Source organism: Haliaeetus leucocephalus, unplaced genomic scaffold (assembly GCF_000737465.1).
Source record: "Haliaeetus leucocephalus isolate CR32 unplaced genomic scaffold, Haliaeetus_leucocephalus-4.0 Scaffold151, whole genome shotgun sequence".
Classification (NCBI taxonomy): Eukaryota; Metazoa; Chordata; class Aves; order Accipitriformes; family Accipitridae; genus Haliaeetus; species Haliaeetus leucocephalus.
Genome location: NW_010972587.1, coordinates 15,814,021 through 15,839,438, shown reverse-complemented (window position 1 = coordinate 15,839,438; position 25,418 = coordinate 15,814,021). Strand labels below are relative to the sequence as shown.

At 50.1% G+C, this 25,418-nt stretch overlaps 1 protein-coding gene across 1 annotated transcript; it reads right to left on the bottom strand.

Annotated features, from left to right (window-relative positions):
• Positions 1-1,384: 1,384 nt before the first annotated feature.
• Positions 1,385-22,788, bottom strand: LOC104828317 (solute carrier family 23 member 1-like). Its single transcript, XM_010561948.1, has 12 exons — positions 22,735-22,788; positions 19,023-19,172; positions 17,580-17,737; positions 13,698-13,857; positions 12,204-12,385; positions 8,743-8,863; positions 8,262-8,418; positions 7,822-8,075; positions 4,468-4,632; positions 3,997-4,105; positions 2,836-2,931; positions 1,385-1,653 (listed from the first exon to the last, which is right to left on the bottom strand). The coding sequence occupies exons 1-12, from the start codon at positions 22,786-22,788 to the stop codon at positions 1,385-1,387; spliced, it is 1,875 nt and encodes a 624-aa protein (XP_010560250.1).
• Between the last annotated feature and the right edge of the window lie 2,630 nt (positions 22,789-25,418).

Genomic DNA, 25,418 nt, shown 5'->3' with positions numbered 1-25,418 from the left:
GGTGAAGCATTAGAAATTCCAGTTAGCCGCAAGGGAAAACGCTTTTCACCGTGAAGGTGGTCAGACACAGGAACAGGCTGCCCGCAGAGGCTATGGCTCTCCATCCCGAGCTCACTGGACACTGTCCTCTGCAGCCTGGTCTAACAGGACCAGCTCTGAGCAGGGGCTGGCCCAGATGACCTCCGGAGATCCCTTCCAACCTGAATTACCCTGCGATTCTTTGAATACTACCTGCCACTTGCTATGGCAATCACCCTGAGAAATATCATTACACTGTACATTTTATTTATTTTTCAAAAAAAAAAAAAAATCTAAGTATAAATCTCAGTGCAGGAAACACAAGCTTATGCTACAGCAACAGTGTTATCACACACCACCGGCAACCAGCACCACGTGCAATCACATCATATATGGCCATATAGGTTAAGGCTGTTTCTGCTGATAGCGGACAGGAGCAAGAATCTGCAAACCATTTTCCAGAGAAGTAGTTGTCACCACACAGTCACCACACCAGACCAAACAGGTACAGTGGAGGGACACAGGACGTAGCAGAGATGCATCAGATTGTGAGCAGAAGACTTTTCTCCTTCATCATTGATGACGATTCTTTCATCTTTGTCGGGTTTGGTGCCCTGGGGCAGCTGGCTCCCCCAACACTGCTCCCAGCACCCCAGGTGGGACTCATTTCGGTGAAGCTGGGCTTTTGTGCTAGGTCAAGAACCTAAGTAAGACCTCTAGATTCCCTCTGTGGTCTAAGGTGGGAGAGGCACGTTCAGAAGACAATCCATCCCATTAACTGTAGTCTCCTCTCTTAGAACAACATTCATTTGACTGACTTTAAAGTATGGCAATAGGGACTGAGATGAATCACGACCTAGAGGTGGCCACTCCTTCCCCTTGGCCAGGATGAGGTGTAAACCACAAGCTGAGAGGTGAGCGTTGCCTTTACAGATCTTTAAGGTGGTGGGGATTGGCCTCAGCCCAAGGGATGCCACGTCGGGGATGCCTTCTTCTCCTGTGGCCCCTTGAGCGGCCAGGGCAGGGGACAGAAAGAGCTCTGCTTCAGCTGAACGGCTGCTCCTTGGGGTCCCCAAGGCTCAGCGCAAGGAAGGAGACTGAACATCTTTTTCGGGCATTTCTTGGGCTTTCGTGTTCCCCAACAGGGATTATGTTTTTCCTAGTGGTGGGCAGGCAGGAGCAGAGAGGAGAAAAATAACTCCTTCGTGGTCACCAGTGGCACAGGGGACAGAGCTGGGAAGAGAAAGACGTTATCATTCTCCTGCTCCAGCCTCTAACAGCTGCCAGCTTATGTTCAAATGATGGGGGCTGCAGACACACTTTTCAGACCTCTGCTTCTGAGACGAGTTCACCTGCAGGCCAGTTCTTATATCCTTGTATCAGCACCTATCTCAGAGTCTCTTTCTGAGCTTGCCTTAACACTGCTTTCCTGTCCAGCATCCTTCAGTTCATCCATTCTCTTGCCACCAGGTTGTCTTTTGGGGCAAGCGGGGAGATACCGAAACCAAGAGACAGCGCCGTGTTTGGTACCTATGCCAAACGGAAGATCATAGACTTTGGAAACGAGCTGAGAGTTGTCCGCCTCTCCCCTGTGGCTATGCTTCCATGCCAGGAGCCCCCGCTCCTCCTGTGTTCCTGCAACAGCAAAAATGAGATCCTTGTGTTTAAAATAGGGGGTGTTCAGGCATAGGACTGCCTTGTGTGCCTCACGCCCACTTCTCAGATCCCAGCAGACCCAGCACAACATACAGATCCCCTGCACTTAAACCCCTCTAGCTCCGAAGCTCTTTACAAAAATTCACTAATGAGCTTCTAAACAATGCCCATCTTCCTGCAACAGCTTCCAGATAAGCAGTCTTCTCCACTGCTTTCCATGGGAATCAAGTATACCAAAACAGGTTGTCACAAGCCATGGGGGATCCAAGAACTGTTCAAAGAGAGTGTTCATACAGTCCTAAGAAAGCAAGGCTGGATGTTAACTGCCCAGATACTGCCGAGTGGGGCAGTAAGGTTGAGCTCGCAATTACTAGTCAGTCACAGGCGTTTACCCTAGCCAAGGAATCGCTAAGTGCCTGTAATTGTTGCAGCAGCTGCGTCCCTCTTGGGAAAAGGAGTAAGCACACCTGTAAATTCTGCCCAGAGGAGCTGAAGATCAAGGGCTACAAGAAAATTAATGAGCCAAAAGGAGATTGGCTTTCCAAGAAGCCCGAGACGGTCAAAGAATCTGGTTAACAGAGTGTCCTTCCTGCTCTTTTTATGTAGCAGAAAAGAGGGTTTCCTCTCCCATTCTTATGCCATCCCTCCCCAGGCTCGATGAAAATTAGAGGCTCTTTGCTGGCTGGGAGGGCCAGCTGCAGGTGCTATATCCCATCTTTGGTCACCAGCCTTTCCTACTCTTTTCCACTGCTGTGGCACCAGTTCAGCCCCAGTTTCAGCAGCTCTCACAAGGAGGCATGCCTTGGCTCCTTCCATTCTTGTAGTTGCCTTTCTCTCTCCTTTCAACCAGCAACATGGGTCTAGGCTGGCATTTTCCCTAAAAGACATTTTTCCTAAATAAACGTTTTCCCCAGACTGGGTCATTCCTGAAAAATGAGTTAGTTCTTGATAAGCTGCTGTTTTCCAGCCAGAGACCATTTCAGTGATGGATCAGTCTCCAGTTCCTCACCCCTCTCTGGGAAGAGCTCAGTCACATGGTGTTTCATGGTTGCTAGCACAACTCCTACCCACAGAGCAGCAGTCATGAAGACAAAAAATACTAGGAAACAAACCTTAGGGCAAGCACAAACTAGTAGCTTAGCTCATTTCAGCAAATCCTACCTGGAATGGTGTTATCAAGGATAAACCCCAGGAGTCCGCCCACAAACATGCCAGTGGTGAGAAGCACCTGGATCACCTGGTCCAGCTGGATTATTCCTAGCAGAAAAATAAAGCTTTGGATAGTGGTGCAGGGAGACGCATGTTTGACCAGCAACATACCCAGCGCCAAGAGGCTGCAAGCTGCACGCTTGTTTAAACAAGACTTGCGAATCCCAAAGCAGAGCTTAAAGATTTGGCAATGCAAGGGAGATTGTTCTCTCTGCCAGTTTCAGACCTACAGTTTTATTCTGCATAATTATTCACTGACCCAGCTGCCGGTGGGCAGGAGATGACTCATAAATACATTAAGAGCCTATTAACAGTGCAGACCACAGCACTGCCCCAGAAAAAGGCGCCTTCTGCTCCAAACATGTTCTGCACCTCCACGACATACCACCAAGCAGTTCCCTATGAAAGCAGGAGCTTCAGTTCCCAAAGAAATACCAGTATATTTAGCATGGGATTTCACCACAAGTTAATCAGGTGTGATGTTTCTCCATGAGGGCTAAGAGACAGGAGCAAAGCTCAGTGGCACTGAGCATCTGATAGATTGTCTATAGCGTGTGTGATTTGTGGGCCCAGGTCTTTCAACAGCCCACCCAGCATGCCATATATACCTTAAGAGAGGACACTACGGCCTCTGTGAGGAACACATTAGTCACACAAAACACGATGAAGGGGTAACTGTTGGAGGACAGGAAATTTCAATAACGTGAACTTGGTGGAATTTAGTAGAGGAGTCTGCTCTTGCATTTCAGTAGCACAAAGTTTTATTGTGTATGATCGGCTAAGAAAGCCTCGTTCATTGAGATCTTGATCAGGATTCAGCCCTGGAGTATTCTCTTGCCCCAACCCAGGAACATGTCCCAGGGAAGGGCTCTGCAACCCTTAGCCCAACAGGAGTCTGGCGAGGTGCAGACACTGATCAAGAGCAGAGATTTCCACACCAGAGCTGTGCATCAGAGCAAAGAGCAAGAACAGCCCTCCCAGAAAGAAACAGGCAACAGGCAAAGCACAGGTTTCAGGGTTTTATCAGAAAAACCTGCATTTTAAAAGATTTCTTTGGATCGGCCTTTGTTTCAGTTTTATGGTACAGAAAATGTGTCTGATGTCGCTTCTTACCTGTTTCCAGCAGTGTACTATTTTTGCTTGCCCAGTTGGGAACCGTGAGGCCAGCAAATACAGAAAATCCAAAGATAAAGATATTTCTGGAGGAGTTCATATCTGTGTACTGCACAGAGAAATTGTATACGTTATGTTTGGAATTACCCAGATCTGCAGATTACCGTTGTGTTCATGAGACACGCTCGGGTGTAAACACTGCACGCAGGAGTGGACCCGGGCAGCAGCCCTGGTGCTGCTGGGGCGTTAGTGATCCTCCTGCCCCCGGTGCCAGCAAACCCTGCCCCGACCAGGGAGCCTTCTGCGATTTAACCCCTCCGGGTACGTCCCCTCATCTTCACCCAAGGGACTGCCAACGCACGGGTTTGCATTTGCTGCAGCGCGGTTACGCCTGACTCAGCCTGGTGAGAACCTGACTGGAAACCAAAGTCCCCTTCCCTGGGGATGAACCGGCGCTCGCACAGCTGTTACCTGCAAATTGGAAATCCCCACTGCCGTGATAACTCCGAACATCACGAGGAACATGCCTCCGATCACGGGGGCGGGTATGCTGGCAAGCATCGCCCCGACTTTCCCGAAGATGCCGCCCAGGAGCATGGCGCAGGCACCGGCAACGATCACCGTTCGACTCCCTACCTGGGGCAAGAGGAAGAGGAGGCAGTCGCGCACGAACCGGCGCGGAGAGGCGAGGGACGGCGGGCTCCAGCGCCAGCCTGCCGGGCAGGGGCTGCACCTCTGGCCGAAGCGCTCGATGGCACGTTTGGCCACAGGTTCAGGTGCAGCCGCCGGCGAGCTGGGATGCTCGCGCTGCGTGGGAAGCACCAGTATTTGCACACTAGTAAATATTCATCACGAAAGGCATTCCGAGAGCAATCATGGATCCACACCTATTTACTTGGTGTTATCCTCTCTCCTACTGCCGTCAGGACTTTAACGGTTTGCTGTTAAACAAAAAATGTATTATTAAGAGCACAGTAATCCCCCCCCACAGCTTTGCTCTCGCTCCAGCCTAGAAATGTCTTGGCATATCCACAGGCTGGCACTGCAAGCACCCAGTCAATTCACCAGACGACCCTTCCATCAGGGTTTGGATTGCCATCCTAAAATGGCTTTCAATGAGGTGTCCCACACCAATCCCTCCATTCCCTGGAGACCAAGATTTGGGAGACCAGAGTTGGCTGGCTGCTCCACTCCCAAGCTCTGGGATCTGATATATCCTTTCCATGGTCAACAAGTGGCTAATAAGAAGCAGAGAAGTCTCTTGGTCTGTCCCTATCTCTCATCACCCATCTAGCTTCAGCAAGACCGCTTTTTTCTCATTTTTTTCCCCTAGGAAGAGCCAGGGTGGCCTTTTCTTGGTTGGGCACTACAACAAAGACAGGACAAAGCACCAAGCCATGCCTTTCATCCAGATCTGTTAGAGCATGCGAATAGGAAAGAAAAAGAGTATCTGCCAAACAAAGGGATGAGAGAGACATTTACAGACTATGGAAACTAAAAAGAAAAGCAGCAATATTTATTAGACTTTCAATTCAAGATACGCCTCGCCACACCAAAACTTGGACAGCTTCAAGAGTCATGCTAAGATTTACAACGTTCGAGTCTTAGGCAAGGAAACTCTGTAATCCTCTGCAAACATTTTGTAATTCAATTAAATATTTTAATCCCTCCCTTTAAATATCTGAAGAATGTCATATTTACAGGACAGGCTTTTTGTGAATGCTTTTACCAAAAACATTCCCAGTAACTAGTAGTTTCTCTTTTTAAGTATTTCTTAAACATGTCCCTTTAAAATACTTTAAGTCTTACTTGATTGTGAAAGATAAATGAAAAAGATTTGGTGAGGCATTTCAAAATAAAATCATGCACTGCCTTCAGGTGGGCTTTTTATATTCCTTGGCTTAAAACCTTGGCACACCATTACCATCAAAACTGTAATCCAATAAAAGCCAACAGATCTATTTGTTCCAGGATTAGAATGAAGATTCAGATTCTTAATTTGCCAGAATGTCGAATTACCCAGTTGACCTTAAAGGCAAATCCACTGATACCACAACTGTGAGCATATGCTGCTAAAGCCTCTAGTTTAGAGTTTGTTTCAATTACATCAGGGAAACAAGAAAATCAGTTCTCTTTCTTAAGGTCGAAGAAACTGCACAGTTCCCTACGATCTACATGGTGCCTCTGAGGTCTTTACCTCACGTTAAAATCCTCCTCTTCTTTTCCTGGAAATGAGAGCATAGTACTGGCATGCTGGGCTTGATCAAGCAGCTTAAGTATAGGTGCCTGGTGCCATTTAAGATGTTGCACCGTGGCAGCTTCCAGCAGCTTCTCCTTGCCTTACCTGACAGCCCCTGGGGATATCTGAGATCTCCAAAGCTGCTTCAGGTGGTGCTGGACGCCTCTGCTTAAGCAGAGGAAACAAGTCCCTTGCATTTCTATTTGTTACTGAAAAATGTGTTTCCCATGTAAAAAACAAAACAAAATCTGCCTTGTGCTTTCAGCATCCCCATCTATCCCAGCCGGAGTCTTTACACTGATTTAAGGTTGACTGGGATGAGACTGTATTTTCTGCTCTCTTAAGTGTGAACAAAGTGAGCAGAGGTGGGCTCTAAGGGAAACATCTCTCCTGAGTCAGCAAGGATGGCATGTCCACATGAAGGACCTAGCTTACATGGGGCCAACACGTCCTATACTCTGATAATTGTGAGTTTGGGCACTTCTGCACTCTGCTACATCCCATAGGCACAATGTATGCAGCAAACTACATGTCAGGAAAGAATGGGCTCAGGAATGTGGTCAGTATGCACAGATTTCATAGTGACAAGGTACATGTGGTGACAGACTAAACTGGACTCCACGCAGACATCCAGACAGCCCTTGCTGCTGGAAGCAGCCACCTCGGTCAAACACTAACACTTCAGTCTGTGAAAAATGGTTATTGTGAGTGAGGTTTATAAAATCCAGCGAAATAAGCAATATTACAGAGTGGGAGCCATAAGTCAAATTCTGCACCTATTTACTGACTCACAGATCTGCTGACATGACATTGCTTATTTGACAATGATTTTAAAATGTTCTCCAGTTGGCTGGCGGATGTACCCATCCCCCTGGCTGTAAAGCTTAGCGAAAATCTACCATCTGATTGTCAAGCTTATCTCTGGAAATTTCTTTCCTTCGTAAGAGCAGTAAGATACTGAAGGGATTCACAAAACTTTATAGAGAGGTAAAAACATAAACCTTTGCCATCATATTTTATAATCCCAAAGAAACAGCCTACCTTTCACATGATTGCCATCCTTGGGTTATAAAAATTCTGGATTTGAAGCCCTATTAAATCTTTTCTTTTCCTTTGTTTTCTTTTCCTTTCTTTCCCTTTCTTTTCTTTCCTTTTCTTTCCCTTTCTTTTCTTTTATTTTCTCTTTTCTTCTCCTCTCCTCTTTATAAATGTATTTAGGAAGACAGATAGACAGAGGGAGAGAAAGACAGGCGGATAGCCTTTGATAAAGTCAGTCCTCGGGAAGTTTCCAGGTGTAGCTCAGGTGTGACCCGCTCCCTCTGGTCTCACCAAAGCCACGTGCTGTGGGTAACAGCCGCGCGCTCGTCCCACGTGCAGACCACCAGCAGACGAAGGGACGGACCGGCCGCCCCCATGAGACGACTCGTAGCGCTGCCGCGGTGGTCGCCCACGCGCCAGGACACGTTTTACCCTCCCCGTGCCTTGCAGAAGGTGGGCTAAGATCGCATCCCAGGTCCCTCCATCGTACAAACCCCCCCCCAGGGAGGGCCAGGGCACCGCAGCCCCCCTGCCGCGGCGAGGCTCACCTTGGTGATGCCCAGGGCCCCCACGTTCTCGCTGTACGACGTGGTGCCGTTCCCCGTCCCCCAAGCCCCGGCCAGGAGGCAGCCGATGCCTTCCACCCCGATCCCGCGGCTGATGGCGTGTTTCGGCGGCAGCGGGGCCCCGGAGAGGCGGGCGCAGGCGTAGTAATCTCCCACGGACTCCAGCATGGAAGAAATCACCCCGGCTAAGATGCCGAATATCCCAGCCAGGCTGACGGTCGGCACTCCCCACTGGCCTGCAAGTAAAGAGCTCGGTTCGGGCTGGTGGGGCACGTTTGCCCCGAAATCTATGGCGGGCTGGGGCGCAGAGAACAGGGGGGATGTTTGCGGGTGTTTGCCTGATTTTTGGCATAAGCGGAGGCGCAAGCCGGAGCGGGGAGCAGCACGGCGGGATGGGAAAAAGCTGGGGGGAGTAGCGGTACCTGGGTAAGGCAGCCGAAACCAGGGAGCCTGGGACAAAACGTCCCCACGGGTGTCCGTCCGGGCCAGGTGGCCGTAGATGGAGGGGTCTGCGGGGAGGACGTCGGTCACCGTCAGCACGTAGCAGAGCAGCCAGCTCAGGGAGAGCCCCAGCAGCACCTGCCCATCACACGCAGCAGTGGGGTCCCATTAGGGTACGGCCGTGTCTCCGGCACAGTTCGGGGGGGACAAAGTGTCTTCTCCACCCAACCCTTTTCCTGGCACGTGGAATGGAGGCAGAGGGTCCTGGTGGCCCTCCCTCCTTCCCACCCTCCCCACAGTCAGGGCCATGGGGACCTTCTCCCCCTCTGCCCGCTCACCACGCAGGCTGGCCTGGGAAGCGCTAATTTGGCTGGACAGGAGTGGAAAGAGCCCAGGCAGCCCGGGGAGGGTGAGGAGAATCCCTCTGCCATGATCGCTGGGTCTCCAAAAACCCCAACGTACCGGGAAGATCTGGAAGAGGTAGACCGGAGAGAGGTGGCACTTCTTGCCTCTCTGGTAAGACGGCAGCGGCACAGAGACATCCTTCAGGTACTGAGAGAACAGAACTATAAAAGAAATAGTCCTAGGAGGAGGGAAAACCAGACCGTGAGACAAAGCGGGCGCCCAGCTGCCCACCTGTCCCCACATTAACTGAAGACCTGCTACCCACGGACCCAGGACTCCAGAGGACCCCAAAAACAGGCTCTCAGCACCGGAGGGTGGCTCCCCACCCCAGCAAGCCTGAGGTAGAACAAGCTTTCCATCATACTCCACCCATCGCTCCTCTGCATTTGCGAGCATTTTTTCCCCCCCTTTTGTTTCAAGACTGATCCCCCAGACAGTCCATCAGTGAGTACGACACAGTTGCAGGAAACTTAAAAAATGACACTTGAGTAAAAGAAAGACCTGAGAAATGTGCAAGGTCCAGGCGGGCTATGTAGGAATCTGTCCCTGAATCTCTGTGTAATTCAGATACACTGGAAACACAGGATTTATTGGTTTCCTGATTTCAGGTTTACCGATGCTGCGCCGCAAGTGGCAAAAAGCTCCTAAATGGCACAGAGTAAAAGAAAGAGGATTTGATTCAGCTGTGCGAGTGCCTGTTTTGAAAGAAAAAAAGCCACGGTGGGACTGTGGGGCTGCACAGCGGAGGGGTCCCCCAAGGCAGGGGTGCTCATGTGTGCCCCCGGCAACACCGGGGGCTCGTTCTGGTGGCAGCGACCATGAGGTGCAGCTCCTCTCCCATCCCTCGCGTAGGACACGGCCCCTGGGAACGGCAGCACAGCCGGGTGCGCTCACAGCAAGACCTGTCTGCCCGCCGTACATGTGTCCCCCCAGAACGGGCAACCAGATGAAGGTGGAGGGAGCACAGACTGGGCAGCCCACCTTGATTGCTGAGCTGGTAGAAGACCTTGGACATTTTCCTCCTGTGTTAACCAGGCCTCTGAAGGGCTCTTTTTTTTTATAACAGGTCTAAATTGTGAGTGAATTCATCCAGATAGGATTTGGTGAGAAATGGATTGCACCAGCTGAAGTGCACTGACAGTGCAGGGAAAACTGGTAGTTTTCCACGACTGAAAAGGTGACGAGCTGTAGGTGCAATATTCACGGGCAGGCAGAACACCAGCAGTGCAAAGGAAACGCTGACCTCACCTCGCCGCAGACACACCACGACATACAGCCAAAGGTTATCTATCGGTCACAATTCAAAGCAGCGAATGACGGGAGGCAGAAAGTCTGAGGAGGAACTGGTTTCCATTTCTAAAGCTACAGAGCCCAGACAGACTGCGTCAGTGCACATTTTGTGCGTTTGCACTAACAAAGGTGCTCACAGCCTTATGAATCACCGCAGAGCAGTCGTCTGTCTCGGGTAGGTGTCACTGCTTGTTATTCAGGTTGCCTGACACATTCCATTAACAAATGCTATTTTCAGCTGCTTATAATTCTGCCTAACTTTACCCATTCAGGATGAAAATTTCCATGGAAAACGTCTGCCTCAGGGCAAGTATTTCTGGAAAAATATATCCCAAACCTATTTCAAAGTGTGATGTTCAGGAAATAGACATAGTACCTAGCCTGTCTTAAGAGGTCATTTTGCCTTGAGCAGTAGCAAGGTCTGCTTACTACCTGGAGGAGAAATTTGACATTTAGTAGAACTTTTTCTTTGGGGTAAAGGATACTGCTCTTTCTCACAAAAATCTGCTCAGGTATGCTCAGTCTGTAACAATGATCATTCATCCCAGGTCCCAAGCAGACAGGAGAAACATCTCAGGCTTTAGCATTTGCAGCCCATAAAGATTCTGAGTCTTCTGAGTACATCCCAGCCTTGCCCAGCAATGAACTGTGTATGGACCATCACCAGGGAGCGAGTGAGCACACACTAGACCAGTTTCTTGAGGCAACAGTGGGTATCGCCCATCATGGGGGCTCTGGGATGTGGTGGGGCTGAACAGAAGGGCTGAGACCACATGGCTCATGTCTTCCACCTTCTTCATCACTGCTCTCCCTCTTTTCCTAATGACACTCGTGGAGCATGGAGAAGGCAGCAAAAAAGGACACAACTGAGATGGCTCAGAGCACAACGATCAGGTTGGGGCTAAGGTGTCTGAGTCAGGAAGGAAAGGACTGGGATTAGTACGGGTAGAAGATGGGACAGAAATGAACCAGACAGAAAGGGTGACCCGGGTTGAGAGTAGGGGCACAGGCTGGAGGACTGGGACCCTGTTAATGGAGCAGCACAGTTGGACAAAGAAGTCAAGCGAGAGTCTGAGGTTAGGAGCCAGTGGCTGGAGAAGGGAGGCAGAAAAAGGAGGTAGTCCAGACAAGGATATACAGTTTGAAGGGAAAATTCAGACTGGCTAAGCAAAGGGGCTAGGACAAATCACCAGAGCTGGAGAACAGGACAACAAGCCAGAGATGTGGTGGGAAAAACAATGGTGAAAGCAAAGCTGGGTCGCAGGCAGGATTTGGAGTTGTATGGGATGCTGGTGGAAGAGACCAGTTAGGTGAGGAACTGGGGGTGAAGAGAGGTGGCTTTTGGGGTCTGGGAGGGCAGGTGCAGGGAGGAGAAGAGAATGAGAGAGCAGTGGACTGGAGCACGTCCCCACAACAGCGCGCTGCCTTCCCGGGGCTGCAGTCAAGCCCGGACCCTGAGTCTCCAAAGGCAGCTCGGAAAGCACTAGCAAACTGATGGGAGCCCATAGAGAGGGTAACAACCTACTCCTGTTGCATGTTATCCCAAGCTGAAGTCTGCATTAGGGATCTGAAAGTGCCAAATCTGCAGGGGAACCACACAGTGGCATCTCTACTTTTTTAATTCATTTCTGAAATACCAAGGAAATTCTGCCACCAAGCACACTCATACACTCATGCACAAGGGCACTCACACCGATGTGCCTGAAAGAGCACTCAATGCTGCAAAGCCACACGCACAGACATTTCCAGAGCCCCCCAGGCCCTCTGTGGAGAAAACAACTCCTCTTCATCATGCGAAAACAACACATAAAGTACCAGCTATTTTAACTCAAGGAATACCTAACTCTGAGTGCCCAACTTTGTCATTTTAGGAATGTCTTTTTAACTTAAATAATGGGTGTGTAAGACAGTGTACGCACACAACTATGATGGAGATTGACCCCAGGAACAACACAGGGGAAAGACGTTTCTCTGCTGACCCATGAATTTTGGATTTTCACAAAAATCAGATTTTTTAACTCATTTTGGGGGTTTTGCTTTGTTGCTGAGGGCTCTAACCTCCTGGGGGTGGGGGAACTATGCCACGTTGCTGCCTTGCACAAGCCTGCCGTACGTTAGCGCTCAACAAATAAACCTCGAACCCAGGGGAACTCTGCTACAGGCTGCAACACTTAGTTTCGTATTAGAGGTAGGCGGTTTCAGATTTCCCACAGGGAAGGGAGACTTACATGAATGCTATGCCCCAGTGCTGCCCAGCCTCGTCCCCAGCCGAGTCAAAGAGAGGTAGCGCAACCAAGGTGATGGTGGGGGCAATTGTCAGGGGGCCGATGAACCTCATCAGAAATCCGATCAGGCCAGAAAATCCAACCAAGATTTGAAAGCAGGAAGCTACAATGATAGCTCCTTGCACCTGGAAAAACGGAGGAAGAGAGCAGAGGTTGAAGTGAGCTCCAGGCGTTGAGCCTTTGCTTCGTACGTTGGTGCAAATCCAGCGTCAGAGCCAGTCTCAGCCTCCAGCGACAGACTGGCAAGGGGGCCTCCCGCTGACTACAGCAAAGCCTGGCTGAGCATTCCGTGTGGGGAAGGACCACCAAAGTACCAGCACACCAATACACCAATTCCCCCCTTGGCTGATGGAGTTAGACCTCATTTTGTTCCAGAGACCCCTTCCTCCCCGTCCTCTTGGGCCACCCAAGCATGCATCAGCTTACCTGCGCTCTCTCCTCCTGCTCCCCCAAAACGCATGGGAAAAGCTTTTGCTCCGAAAACGGGAGCAGGGCCATGGTCTTTACTCATCTCCCATCTGGGAAGGGCTTGGGGCACTTCAGCACAACGGTAGGGCAGGTGGGTCATTACAGCCTCTGGTTTTTTCTGAATATTGGTTTCCCTCCGGGGACACATTTATCACCCTGAACTTTCCTGTGTTGGACAATCACTGCTAAGTAGCCAGCAATTACATCCTGAAATGCCGTTTACTGCTCATGTCAGCTCCATGCAGGTGAGGCTGCTCTCTGTCCTCTGTGGTGCTGAGCATCTTGCCTTCCCCAGCTCCAGAGGGAATACGAACACGAGGGCCGGGGTTTCTCCCAGCCTGAAGGGAGAAGGCAGCGGTGCCCTTGTGATAGATTTACATGTACCAGTAGGGAGGGCAGCCTGTGCTGCACAGCAAATCCTTCGTGAGCTCGCAGCACTTCCCAAGTGCTTTGCAAAGCACCCCAACGATCAGATCGACAGAGGCAAATTTAGCCACTTACTCTGATGAGGCAATAGATGTAGAACAAGACAGTGAGATCCCTGACCTCTCCTCCTCTCTTTTGACTACCTAAGAATGCACTTTTCTGTAATATTTACAGTAAGTTTTGCCCTCGCATTTCTTTTTACTAGGTTTCCTGTGCTTAGACAGGGTCCCTTCCTTGGAAACATCTTCCCTCCCTTCCTTCCTCAAGGCTACCCATGCTTCATGGAGAAGGAATCTGGCTGGACCAGTGGAGACTTGGCAGGGACCATAAATCACCCAAGGTCTGCGTGTCCCCCGTTCAGCAGCAGTGAAGCACCTGCTTTTTTGCCAGAGAATAGATGCTTAGGAAGCTGCAACGGGGTGAGGGCCAAGGTCCATTGGGGATGGAGGGTTCTCCAGCAATGATGGCCCTGCCACGGTCAGGCGCTCTTCTGAAAGCAAACAGCCCTGATACAGAGCAGGTGCCGCTGAAAATGTAATATACCTCTCGCATCCGCGTCTGCCAGACTTCGATGAACTCTGGTGAAGAGGCATTCACCAGGGTGGCGTTCTGTGTCCAGGCAGGACACTTCCACTTGGGGAGAGACAGCATGGCCAGGGTGGGGGTCAGGAATGCAAAAGTCCCTCCTTGAATAATAGGCAACCTGGAAGGAGAGCAGAGGGAAAAGATGATGAGTGGGAATGCTAGAAACCCAGCTGCATAGGGGGTGAGAGAAAGGAAAGCAAAATAAATTTAAAAATCAGTCTGCACATGGCCTCTGGCAGTATCTTTTGAAATGTTCTGGCAGGTCTCCAGCACTGACCATGGGTGGGAATTGCTGCCCATTGCACTCAAGAGCAATGACCCGGGGCGGGAAGAGCTCAGGTTCAAACACTAGCAATGGAGGGACACATCAGTGCTGCAGTCAAACTCTGCTACCCCACGTTAAGGAAAAAGCAGTCCTCTTAAGGCATGGTGAGACAACGGAGCTGCACAGAGTAAAACAACAACCAAAGGAAAAAGCTGGAGAAGGGGAGAAGACCAAGGAAGAAAGATGGTGAGACTCTGAAGAAAAGCTCAGCATCAACCCAGGCCCAGATCTTGCCAATATCCATTTGCTTCCTCTGTCCCTTTCAGCTGCCTCAGTTTTCTTCACAACCTGCTGGTGAACACAAGGACGTGCACTGGCTGCTCCCCACGTCACAACCATCCTCAGACTGAAGGCAGTGGAAAACGGGACTTGGCTTTTAGTACACCAGGTTTTAAAGCTAATTCCTCTGCCCTGTTTCCACGGACACTGAAAAGGAGACCTGCATGGATGGGTCTGAGACCATGGCTCTCCCCCCACGCCGTGTGTCTCCTGGCTTAGAGGAACCCTCACTCTGGGGAGCCTCAGGCTATATAGCAAGGAGCTCGCACCTCCAGAGATGCTCAGCACCGGCTTTGTACAGAGCTTTGTACAGCGGAAGCAGAGACAGAGACCTCAAAGTCCTGACTGGCTCTCCAAAGCCCTGCAGGCATTAAGCCCCCACTACAGCGCAAATCGTTTTGGCTGTTCCTCTAACGTGCTCGAAAAATCCAAAGCTGCCCGAGGGCGCAGGATGGCACAGCAGCTCTGAACCAGCTGAGGAAGAACTCTGAGGTGCCTCTGGTTCCTCCATTTAGGAAGCTGCCCCCAAAGCAACCTCTCCTTGCGCCAGGACCTCTTGTGCTGCCTGCTCAGAAAAGCAGCGGGGCAACGAGCCGGGCGAGTGCTTTTGTAGGGCATGGATTTCCCTGAACCAGAGGCATTTCCACCATTCTCTGGAAAGCACTGAAAAATAAGAGACGGCATAGCTGTATCAGCACCACGTCTCTGTCACCTAAAACAAATATTTTACCACTGCAATTACTCATGCCATGCACAACCAAAGCACTGTCAAAGCTTTGCCAGTAAGTTATATTTGAATATCAGTCATCCGTGGAGTCACTTATTTACGGCACTCGGCCAAATATGTTGCAGCCTTCAAAGGATTTTGCTGGGCAAGGCAAAAAGCAAACAAAAAGAAACAGAGAAGGCCCAGTGCCACCACTGTTGAATTAACAATAGATTTATAGCTCCCGCTGCATTGGCCCTCGAGCTATTTCACAGCCAGTGCTGGCACGGGTGGGCTTAGGGCAAACGGGGGTGCTGAGGCGATGCATACAGGGTACGCTGAGCTCTTTCCAGCGGGGTTTGCAAGAGGGAAAGCTGCAGGTTTAGGGAAGGAAATGGCACGCTCTGATCATCACTACATGATGTCCAAGCGTCTGCTAAGAAGAGCTCACCGTAATGGCAAGCGACCTGTCTCTCCCCTCAGGACCCTCTTGGACAGTGTCTCCAGTGACTGTCTGGGACCCGTCGCTGCTTTTTCACGCTGTGTAACATGACTGAGCTGCAGGTTGCAGGGGGTCAGGCTTTTCTCTTGGCTATTGCATCTGGAAGGCTGCTTCTGAACTGCACTCGCTCTTGGTGGGAACCTCCCCAGCTTCACGGCCAGTTCCCATCCGTTCGTTCATGTGCCAACATTGTCTTTTAGCCAAAATGGTTTCTCCTGCCTGATGCCCCCCTACTTCTCTCCCAGACCAGTTGCAGGCTGCAGCCGTACCCCTGTGAGCCGCCCCTTTGCCACGCTAACCAGGCCAGCCTCTCTAAGACACATGGTCTGCCTTCCCCATGCCACGTGAACAGATCATCTCCATACCTCTTCTCCTCTGAATTAGTCTTTCTCAAATACAGACACCGGGAACCATGCAGAGTGCTTAGCTGAGGGCTCCCCAGGCCTTGGAGAGTGGCACGGATGTTTTCCAGGAAAAAGCATCCCTTCCAACTCGTTATTTACCACTTTTCTGGCTGTCTTGCTGGTGACTTATGGCTATCAACTACTACAGGGTTTTAGAAAACAGTAAAAGGAGAAAAAAAACCAAAAACCTGCTTCCAACTGTCTCCTCAGGCTTGGTTTGCCTCTGACCACAGGCTGAGTCCCACCTTCCCTGCAGGAATGTTCTCCTGCCTTACAGTTGGGGCCAGCAACAAGGCAATTGCATCCTCAGCACAGCAAAAGCCATTCAAGCTTATCTTATGGGAAGAACTCCTCACCACTTAATTTGAGCTCTTGTTCCTCATTTAGCTATTCACCCCCGGGAGAGGCTCCCTGCTACTCTTTCAGCCTCAGCTAACAGCGAGCCGGGACGTCACAGCTCTCAGGTATTCACCGAGGCGTTTCGGGGGCTGCCTGGGAGGACTCCAGCCTGAATCGCACCAGCAGCCGCAGCCGCGCTCAAGCACCCCAGCCTGAATTTAACCAAACTGAGAAGAACTGGATTCTGTCTTTTTTGTGGCCAGGGTGTCCCCCCCACCTCCACTAATCCTGTTGTAATGTAGGAGAAGGGGAGCACCCTCCGGGGAGAGGTTTGCCTACAGCCATTTCCTAAGACAGAGATGGAAAAGTTGCACTAGGGAAAGAAACAGGAGAAGTAAAAACATTTTGTGGAGCTGGCAGTTGACCAGTGATTTGATGGTAGAAGAGTTTTAACCAAGTCCTTCAGATTCAGAAGTCAAAGAATGTGTGATTTTTGCCTTTGAGGCAAGAAACACAAGTTCCCACCATATTGGAGGTAAAAACAGCCTGTGGAAAGAGAGGAACAGCCCCAGTGTTATGACAAGGGGAATAAAAGAAATTTTGCAAGGCTAGCAAAGATACAGGGTCTTTGTGGCAAGGGGGAGTGCTTGCAGTCATGTCTCTTATTAAGTATTTCATTTTCTGGGTAGTGAATGGCAACTCCATGCTCATCTCCTCACCACCAGCTCTTCAACAGCTCAGCAGCAAAGAGGATTTACCTTGCTTACATTTAGATTGTGCCACAAATCCCTGAACATGGGAAGTGGCATCACTTAACAGGACGTGCTGCAGAGCTCCTCCCTGAGTCCCAAAACGGTGGCAGACAGGCTTCAATTTCTCCCAGTTATCCCCAGCCCTAGAGTTTCCTACAGGATCTGTGCTCCCTTGATCCCAGGTGCAGATAAGAAGGGTCCTGCCTCAGTTGGAGGATCCCTGGGATAAGCAGCAAGCAGATACTGTTTAATGCATGTTTCAACACTTTATTATTTTGCAGGACACACTCCTTATTAGCCAAACCAAAGGTGCATCAAGTACCAGGAGATGCAAAAGTCAGAACAGCGAGGTAGCCCTGCACAGCCATCACGTACAGCTATTTCAGGGTGCTTTGGCACGTGCCCCGACTGCCGAAGGGCAGCAAACGTCCCTCCCTGACAGACGAACTCTACAGCAGACTGGTGGCCGAGCACGTAGTAATTGCATCTACAAACTGTTTTGTCACGTGTCCCGTTTCTTGCATTTGGCCTACCTGACTCCGAAGAAGACTTGCAGGAGGGTGCAAATCCCTGAGACAAAGAAGATGGTGCTGATCAGGTGGCTCTGGGTGAGGAGGTCGTGCTGGAGGCAAAGCTCTTTGGAGAGGATCAGCGGGACGGCTATGAGACCTCCCATGGCTGTCAGGAAATGCTAGGAGCCACAGAGAAAGACTGGGTGAAGAAGGACACCAAACTGGCTGTATATTATTACCAAGTTGTTGAGGGAAATCTAAAAGTAACTCACAAGTGTTTGGGTGATACTAGCATTACCCATTCTTTTTTTGGCAGCTTTAATGCTCTGTTAGGGGCTGTTCCAAAGCACCTACAAGAACTGCAATGCAGCCCCCCAAACTTCTCCCACTTGCCGTGCCCAAAGACCTTCTGTAGTGCTCTGGACTCCCCAGACCACTGTCAGACACAACCAGTTTACCCCCAGCACCTGCAGACAAAGCAGTCGGGGCGACTCTTCCAGGAAGGTGGGGACATCCCAAGGTAAAGGGAGAGGGTGATCAGGCAAAGTGAATGCCAGTGCTTCAGTCCATCTCATTTGCACCACAAAGGATAACATAAAAAGTTGGCAAATTGGGGCTACCCATTCTTTGCTATCAGTAGCTTTTCTTAAACGTGCAATTATGGATAACCGTAAAAAATTCCAAAGAATGGAAAAATCAGGCATTGCATTTTTCAGAAGAGTCACAGACATATTTCTACAATACCTTCCATTAGTTACTAAATCTGAAAATAACTTTTAAAACTTATTTTTGCTTTAAATAATTAACCTTAGTAGTTAGTTCTCACCTCAGAGCACAGGACTGCAGTAGTGGAGCTGGTGGCATTCAGAAACTCACTGTGTTCATTAGAGGCACGTTTCATTAAAATTATGATGCAGATGTGTTCAGAAAACCTTGGTTTAATACACTCTAAATGTGAGATGACTGTTTAAGGAAACAAAGTACAAACTGCCCACCAAGCTCCAAGCACAGTCCATCGTTACCTCAATGACTCTGAGGTCTCTCCTCCCTGAGGCTCTGTACCCAGCACGGCACTGGTGGCACTGGGTCATTTAACACACCTGGGCACGGACACCAGCCAAAGCAGCGTGGGCCCTTCTGCTTAGTTCTTATTGCCGTGGGAAGGCAGAAGTTCAGAAGCCCTTACGCATTTGGCTGCCTTCAGCTGAGGCATCCAACCTGCTCGTATTAACTCTTTGGCCCCAGCCCCGGGACTCTGCCTCCCCACTTGCGCTTCAGGAGGCGCAGCGCAGCGATGGGCACAAGGATAACCGTGGGTGCTCGGGGGGCGGTGGGAAGGACTCCAGTCATGGCCAGCGAAGGTAAAGCACTCCCAAAATCAGGTTTCACCCCCCTTAACCAGCTGCAGAGCCATTAAACTTCCACCCACCCCCAGCCTCCACCTGCTCCCCCCCCCCGTCGCACCTGAATGCCCAAAAGGATGCACAGGTACCAGGGGGGCACATCGGTGATGGTGTAGGCAAGCTTGCTGCCGCCGTGGCCGGTGCCTCTGCCTTTCCGTGGGTCCCGGGCAGCGCAATCCGTCGAGGAGCAGGAGCGGCTCCCATCTTCACCCTGGACAACAGGGAAGAGCCTTCGTTAGCCACAGCCCGGCCCTGCAGGCAGCCAGCAGCCGCCTCTCTTGCGGCCACGCTCCACGTCTTGCGGGAACACCTTGTGCGTAGTTGTCAACGGGATAAAAAAGAAGAGCGAGGGGGGAAATTAAAACAGAGGTACAAACACCTGTGGAAAACTTCTGTATGCACGTGTGTGTCTAGACCAGAAGAAACATTAGAGGGTGTCTCAACCTCAAAGGGACATCTGGACAAAGTGCGTTAGTATCATTAATGTCCAGCTAAGGATGGAGAAACTGCAACCAGAAGCAAGGAAGAGTGTGCAGCGGGTTAATCGGTGAAAGCTGCGCTGTCCCCTGGTCTCTGTCCCTCCTGGCCGTCCCACCCAAACAGCGCTTTTGATAAAATATGCTAAAACAACTCCGCCACCGCTAATGACAGAGCAGAAGCATGTTTTATATTTCGTTTTCTTAAGCCTTCCTCTTTCCAGTCTCCTGACGCTCACCCTTACAAACGTTCTGCCTCGATAAACACACCTGCCCCGTGTCTTACTAGAACAACTCGTTCCTACAGAGGAACAGGGCGAAACGCAGGGACACCAGTGGATGGGGCGTCCCAGCGTCCGTTTCAAAGGAGCCGACTGGGAGCAGGGTACCGGGGTGCTGCCCCAGGTATGGGGAATGGCACCCGGAGGGACGCCCCAGGGTGGGGGCAGCACCGGGGACCTGGACACAGCCTGGGGACCTGGGGTCTCAGGGAGGTGGTGGGCTCTGAAGTAGCCCCCCAGGAAGGCTGGGATCCCCTCCCAGGCAGCGAGAAGCCCCGGGGCTCCCCAGGGAGCCGTACGCCTCACAGAGTTTAGTTATACAAAGACGCGTTTTGCCAAGGAAAATAAAAATAATTACTTTGCTTCAGTTGCCACAGCTTTTAAGCTAAGTAAATGCCCCCAGTCGTCCGTTCCTCCTTCCAACCCACCCTGACCCCTGTGCACACATGTGTGCGCACACACACACGTGCACACACACACACACACTGTGCCTGGGCAACACGCACCCCATGCGCACATACATCCCACGCACATCCCGCCTGCACGTATACGTCCCCCCTGCCAAACACACTCGCATGTGGTAGAGGGAGGCTGCCTGGAAAGCCACAACATTTTGAGCCAAATGCAAAAGGTAATTAAGATCCCAAACCATTTGTTTCATCGACCCTTCTCCAGCCAGCCGGTCCCTGGCATGCCAGCAGCGGAGGGCTTTCCTGGGCTGGGATGCCCTTCTCCGTCAGGCAGGGACAGAAACCTGCTGTCAGGAGAAGTTCAACCAGTTTGTCAGCAGCAAACTTCTTTTTTTTTTTTTTTTTTTTTTAATCCTCCAAGTCCTGCTGGAACCTGAGGACACCGAAATGCCCAGCAAAGAGAGGTGCCTGCAGTAACGCTCACAGCCTACCTACCGATGGAGGCAAACAGCTAACGCTGCGGTCAGGGAATAAGGATGTAAAATTAATGTTATGTTCAGTTGTAAATTTTGCAGGTGTGGCAGATTAATCCTGAAGGACTTTGTCATTTGCCTGAAACCTCCAGGTTTCGATTCCCATGGCTGAGTCTCCAAAGTCCCATTTTAGATCACGCTGTTGAAAATGTGCTATGTAATACCTTTTAAACGCAGTGTATTTATCCAGCCTAGGCAGGCTGGGAGCATTACAAATACTTCAAAATAGATAGGTGAAGACAGAGTTAATTCAAACTGAACTCAGGCATGAACTTCAAGACCAAAAGGCATTCCTGAATAACTCCCTGGGGAGACGTTTTCATTTCAGAAGAAGAGAGCCCAGAGCCGTGGATTAACAATTGTACAGCAAGGTACTTAAGACTGCCCATGCCCGGAGTTATTTGGGGACAGCTACTCCTGAATAACACCACGGGTAGACGGATCCTAAGCTAGGCAGACAGCGGTAAGCTCCTTTCCTTGCATTGCAACTTTTCCCATGTTAACCAGGAGGCATATTCCAACCGGGCAGAGCCTGTGCCAGCAACAGCCCCGCATGATCATCACATGGAAACCTCCCCCAGGAGCTGGAGGGAGCGAGCAGGGCTCAGCGGGAGAAGGATGGAGCCGAGATAACAGGACGAGACAGGACCAGAGGCAACGGGCTCAAGCTGAAACACGGGAGGTCCTGTCTTAACTTCAGGAAACGCTTTTTCGCTGTGAGCTGACAAGTACTGCGCAGGTTGCCCGGAGAGACTCCATCCTTAGAGAGATTAAAAAACTGTCCGGACGCAGTGCTGGGCAACCGGCTCTAGGTGACCCTGCTTGAGTAGGGGGGTTGGAGAAGTTGACCTCGGAGGTCCCTTCCAACCTCAGCCGGGCTGTGATGCCGAGATGCTGGCAGGAGGACAAGGCAGGAGCGGTCTGGAGCAGGGAAGGGGAACCGCTGCTGGGGGTCTCAGCCCCGCTGCTGCCATGAACCCAGGGGACCAGGACACCCTCCGTGTGCCTCAGGCTCCTGGCACAGAATCAAGGCCCTCCACAGCATCTTAAATAAGCGCATCGGGAAGGCAGTCAGAAACGGAACTGCTTGAACCGCAGGTAAAAGCCCTCTGTCTTCCACCTTCTTTGGGGCGATTCAAACCAGAGGAAGTCACAAGCCTGATCCGCATTATGGCAGAACAGGTAGAAACAAGAGACCCTGTTAAGAACAGCAACAGAAAACCTCTGACTTGCTCGGAGCACCTCCCTGAGGCTCTGCTCGCCGCTGGCACAGCCCCCCACCTCCAGTGCTCACAGCAAGCCCACCGAGAGTTACCCAAGAAATGGGGGACACGTACACCGGCAGGTTAAACGCCCGGACGGGTGGTCTGTACCCAGGTACCAAGATGGATGCAGGACCCCACTCCACTCCTGCTGTCAGAACGTACGCAGCTCTCTTCGTTTCTGGTGGAGGTGACCCCTCTGCTGGAGATAGGAAGGGGGCTGCCCTGCCCCAGGCCCTCACCCTATGGCTGTTACAGCCCGCAGCATTTCCAGGGCACTGCACACCCCGTTTACAGCTTTTACTACCCTGCTGTAGCTCTACAGGGTGCCCTCCCCAGCAGACTCCCCAATCCCTTTTTCACCCACCTCTCTGACAATTCACCCACTAGAAATAGGTCCAGAAGACACAGAAACACATTCTTCACTAGGCTAAATATCTATTGTAATTTTACTAATCTGTTAAATGCTCTACCCAGGGACACAGCCACAAGGAGCCACGAGCTGTCTTGCTTTTCAGTACAGACACACTTGCACTGCCATTCATCTATGCTATCGTTTTAGAAATAATGCAGAGAAAAGAACTTAAAAGGGCACCAGAGAGTAGAAAGTATGCTGAGTCTTCAGCAGCAGCAGCAGGCTGTCCTGAGGAAATCATTCCTCGGATTCCTGAGATAAAGGAGACGAGACAGACGTTACCACACACCAGCATCCTTGCAGCCAGCCCAAGCCCCCTGGCTCTCCCGTCCTCCTCCTTTCGCAGGGCTTGCTCCGTTTATGCAAGAATTACCCTTCAGAGATGAGCAGACTCACCACGAAGCTGGGGTTATCTAGCCCGTTGAGCTCTTTGTCTGAGGAGGGGATCATGCCTTCCACTTGCCTTCACCAACTGCCTTGAAAAAAGAAAGACCAGTAAGAAGAGGAAAGCCTCCCAAATCGCCACTTCTCCCAGTCAACACAGCCCTAAAGAAATGGGGTGAGAAGATGCAGAAGCTGGACTTCAGGAGTCAACCGGCGCTCAGTCCTAGCTATTCATGTGAGCTGTATCACAGAAGTATTTCCTTTCACTTGGCTTATATAAGTGACTCCTTTTCTCCAGCTGATTAGAGGACCGGCATTCAAACCAAACTGGAAAGCAGCCCTTCCCTGGACTGAGTGAATCAGTAATTGATGGTACAAAAAACTTCCTCCGTAGGTAAGGATGCGAGGAGGCATCAGAGAGGCGAGACATTTCCTTGTTTTCCTGGCACAGCCTTGAAACTTATTGCTTCATTATTGATTCAACAGCAACTTGCCTTTTCCCTGTGGGCTGGGCGTGTTTGAAGAGCTGATCTTTAGAAAATTCAGTTTCTAGATGGTTTCACTTATTCTGCATGTAAACTATTGTGTATTTTGGCTTAGGTACAAACATCGTCATCTTGTATGATAATCCTATTAAAACATGAAAAGAATGAGGATTTTACTGGGAACCTATTTAAGGCAGCAACCAATAAAGTCATCAAAACGTGACACCAGGGAGGGATAAAAGACATAAGACTGAAAAAGGAATACTTCCTACTAAGGATCCTGGCTGAATGGGTGATCATTGGATGCCCCAAAGCATAATCACCTTCCTCTTAATAAGTAGCAAATGGTGTTAATGCTCTATCAAGCCATTCTAGCCACCCCACCCCAGCCCTCCTCAGATTTAGTATCAATTTAATTTAATGGCTTCCCAAGGCAGTGAACTTCCCCAACCAGCTGCAGAGAGCTCCTGAGGAGAGGGACATGTTATCGCCTATGCTCAGTGACCACCCATTGGGAACATCTCCTGGTTTCCACACAGGAAGGGAGTAACTGAAATAAACTCTGGTCCCTATTTCTCCTGTAGAGCTTTGGTATTCTCAGACCTTCTCTTCAGACCAGGACTGCATTACAGGACGAGACAACCTCGCCCTAAACACCATCAATGAAGCTATCAGCTGCTGGACAGCTAAATATTAAGGCATCAAAATCATCAGACGTTCACGGCTTTGCCAGATCTCCTCTCTAAAGTCCCATTATGTAGGAACGTCCCCGTATTTTTAACTGCAGGGAGTGCATTTCCAGCCCCACTGACCTTGGCACGAGGCCACTGCTTTTCTGCAAGCTCTAAACAAAAATTCTTTTCCTGGTCAAACTAGCCAGGACACTTTTGCCCTCAACTCTACCAATTCCCAGCACAGAGGGAGCAGCTCAACCCCTGCCCGCCCTGTTGTACAGACTTACTCATCCCTCGTCCAGTGCACCGTATGGTTCATTGCGTCTTTACTGTTTCACCATATATATCAGCAGTGTCCATTAAGCAATACCAGTGAGGACGCAATACCAGTGAGGATGCACCATTGCAAGGCTCTAAGAAAAGGAGCATCAGATTTTTATATTCCTTTTTTGAAGGTACGTTCCTGCTTGCATTTCTTGATGGATACAGTACAGTTCTCCAAGAAGCCACCTAAATCTGTCCCTTCTGATATCCTCCATTAACCTTCTACTCCATTGCAAGAATCAGCCACTCTCTGTGCTTCACAACATCTCTTGCTGTGAATTTTTTTGTAAAGCCACAGCACAACATTCCTCTGAGGCTAGTCTGTCTTCCCAGTAGACTTTTATGAGACCTCCCATCAAAAAAGTCCTCCCCCTTTTAATTTCAGCCCAGCATCTGCTCAATGACTCCTCAGTCCTGCCATAACCTTGTTTTCAGATGAGACCTAGGCATTCAGTAACCAAGGTTTCTTCTCTTTGGTTGTATAAACTTGTGTAACAACGTGGGTGCATAACAACGCCTGTGTCATCTAGGCTAGCATTTGAAACTGCCCACACAAAGAGTATTAAGTGAGCAGGGTGAGAACAACAAAAAATAATAATAATTTAAAAAAATCAGTAATGACAACAATCTCTTTTCTCAAAAAAGCTGGGCAGAAAACAATTTTGCTGTTCTGGGAAACTCTGCAGTGCAAGAAACACACTGTAAGAGTACCAAGAGATTGCTGGTTTCTATGAAAAACACAGGAAATAAGTCCTACAGAGCCAAAAGCCTGGACATCAGAGTAGGCCTGTTAGGAATGAAGAGTTTAAGAGTACCAGCCTCTGGCCAATGAAAGGTTAGTGCTGTAATCTGGAATCTAGAAGAAGGCTACAAAATAGTACATGTCAAAGTAGAAATTTATGGAGTCTATGTGAAATGCCCCAGCCTGGAATATCCTGCCCTTGGAAATAAGCAAAGCAAGTAGGAAGTCTCTGTGTGCATGCAACTGTCTGTGTACGTCATATGTATATGTACATGCGTATGTTTGTGTATATATAACAGGATTAGCAAGAAATTACTAAACTGTGAGGTTTTCCAGAACAAGGAATTACTCAATTAGCAAAGACGCATGCTTAAGCAGTAATGTTGTCAATAACTGGTTGTTGTGGTTTAACCCCAGCCAGCAGCTCAGCACCACGCAGCTGCTCATTCACTTCCCCCCCACACCCAGTGG

Coding starts and splice junctions, on each gene's coding strand:
- LOC104828317 (XM_010561948.1), bottom strand. CDS start 22,788: ATGATCCCCTCCTCAGACAAAGAGCTCAACGGGCTAGATAACCCCAGC. Junction 13,858..17,579: donor CAAGTCTTCTTCGGAGTCAG/GTAGGCCAAATG, acceptor CTCTCCTTCCAG/GTTGCCTATTATTCAAGGAG. Junction 8,419..8,742: donor ACCTCTTCCAGATCTTCCCG/GTACGTTGGGGT, acceptor TGTGATGGGCAG/GTGCTGCTGGGGCTCTCCCT.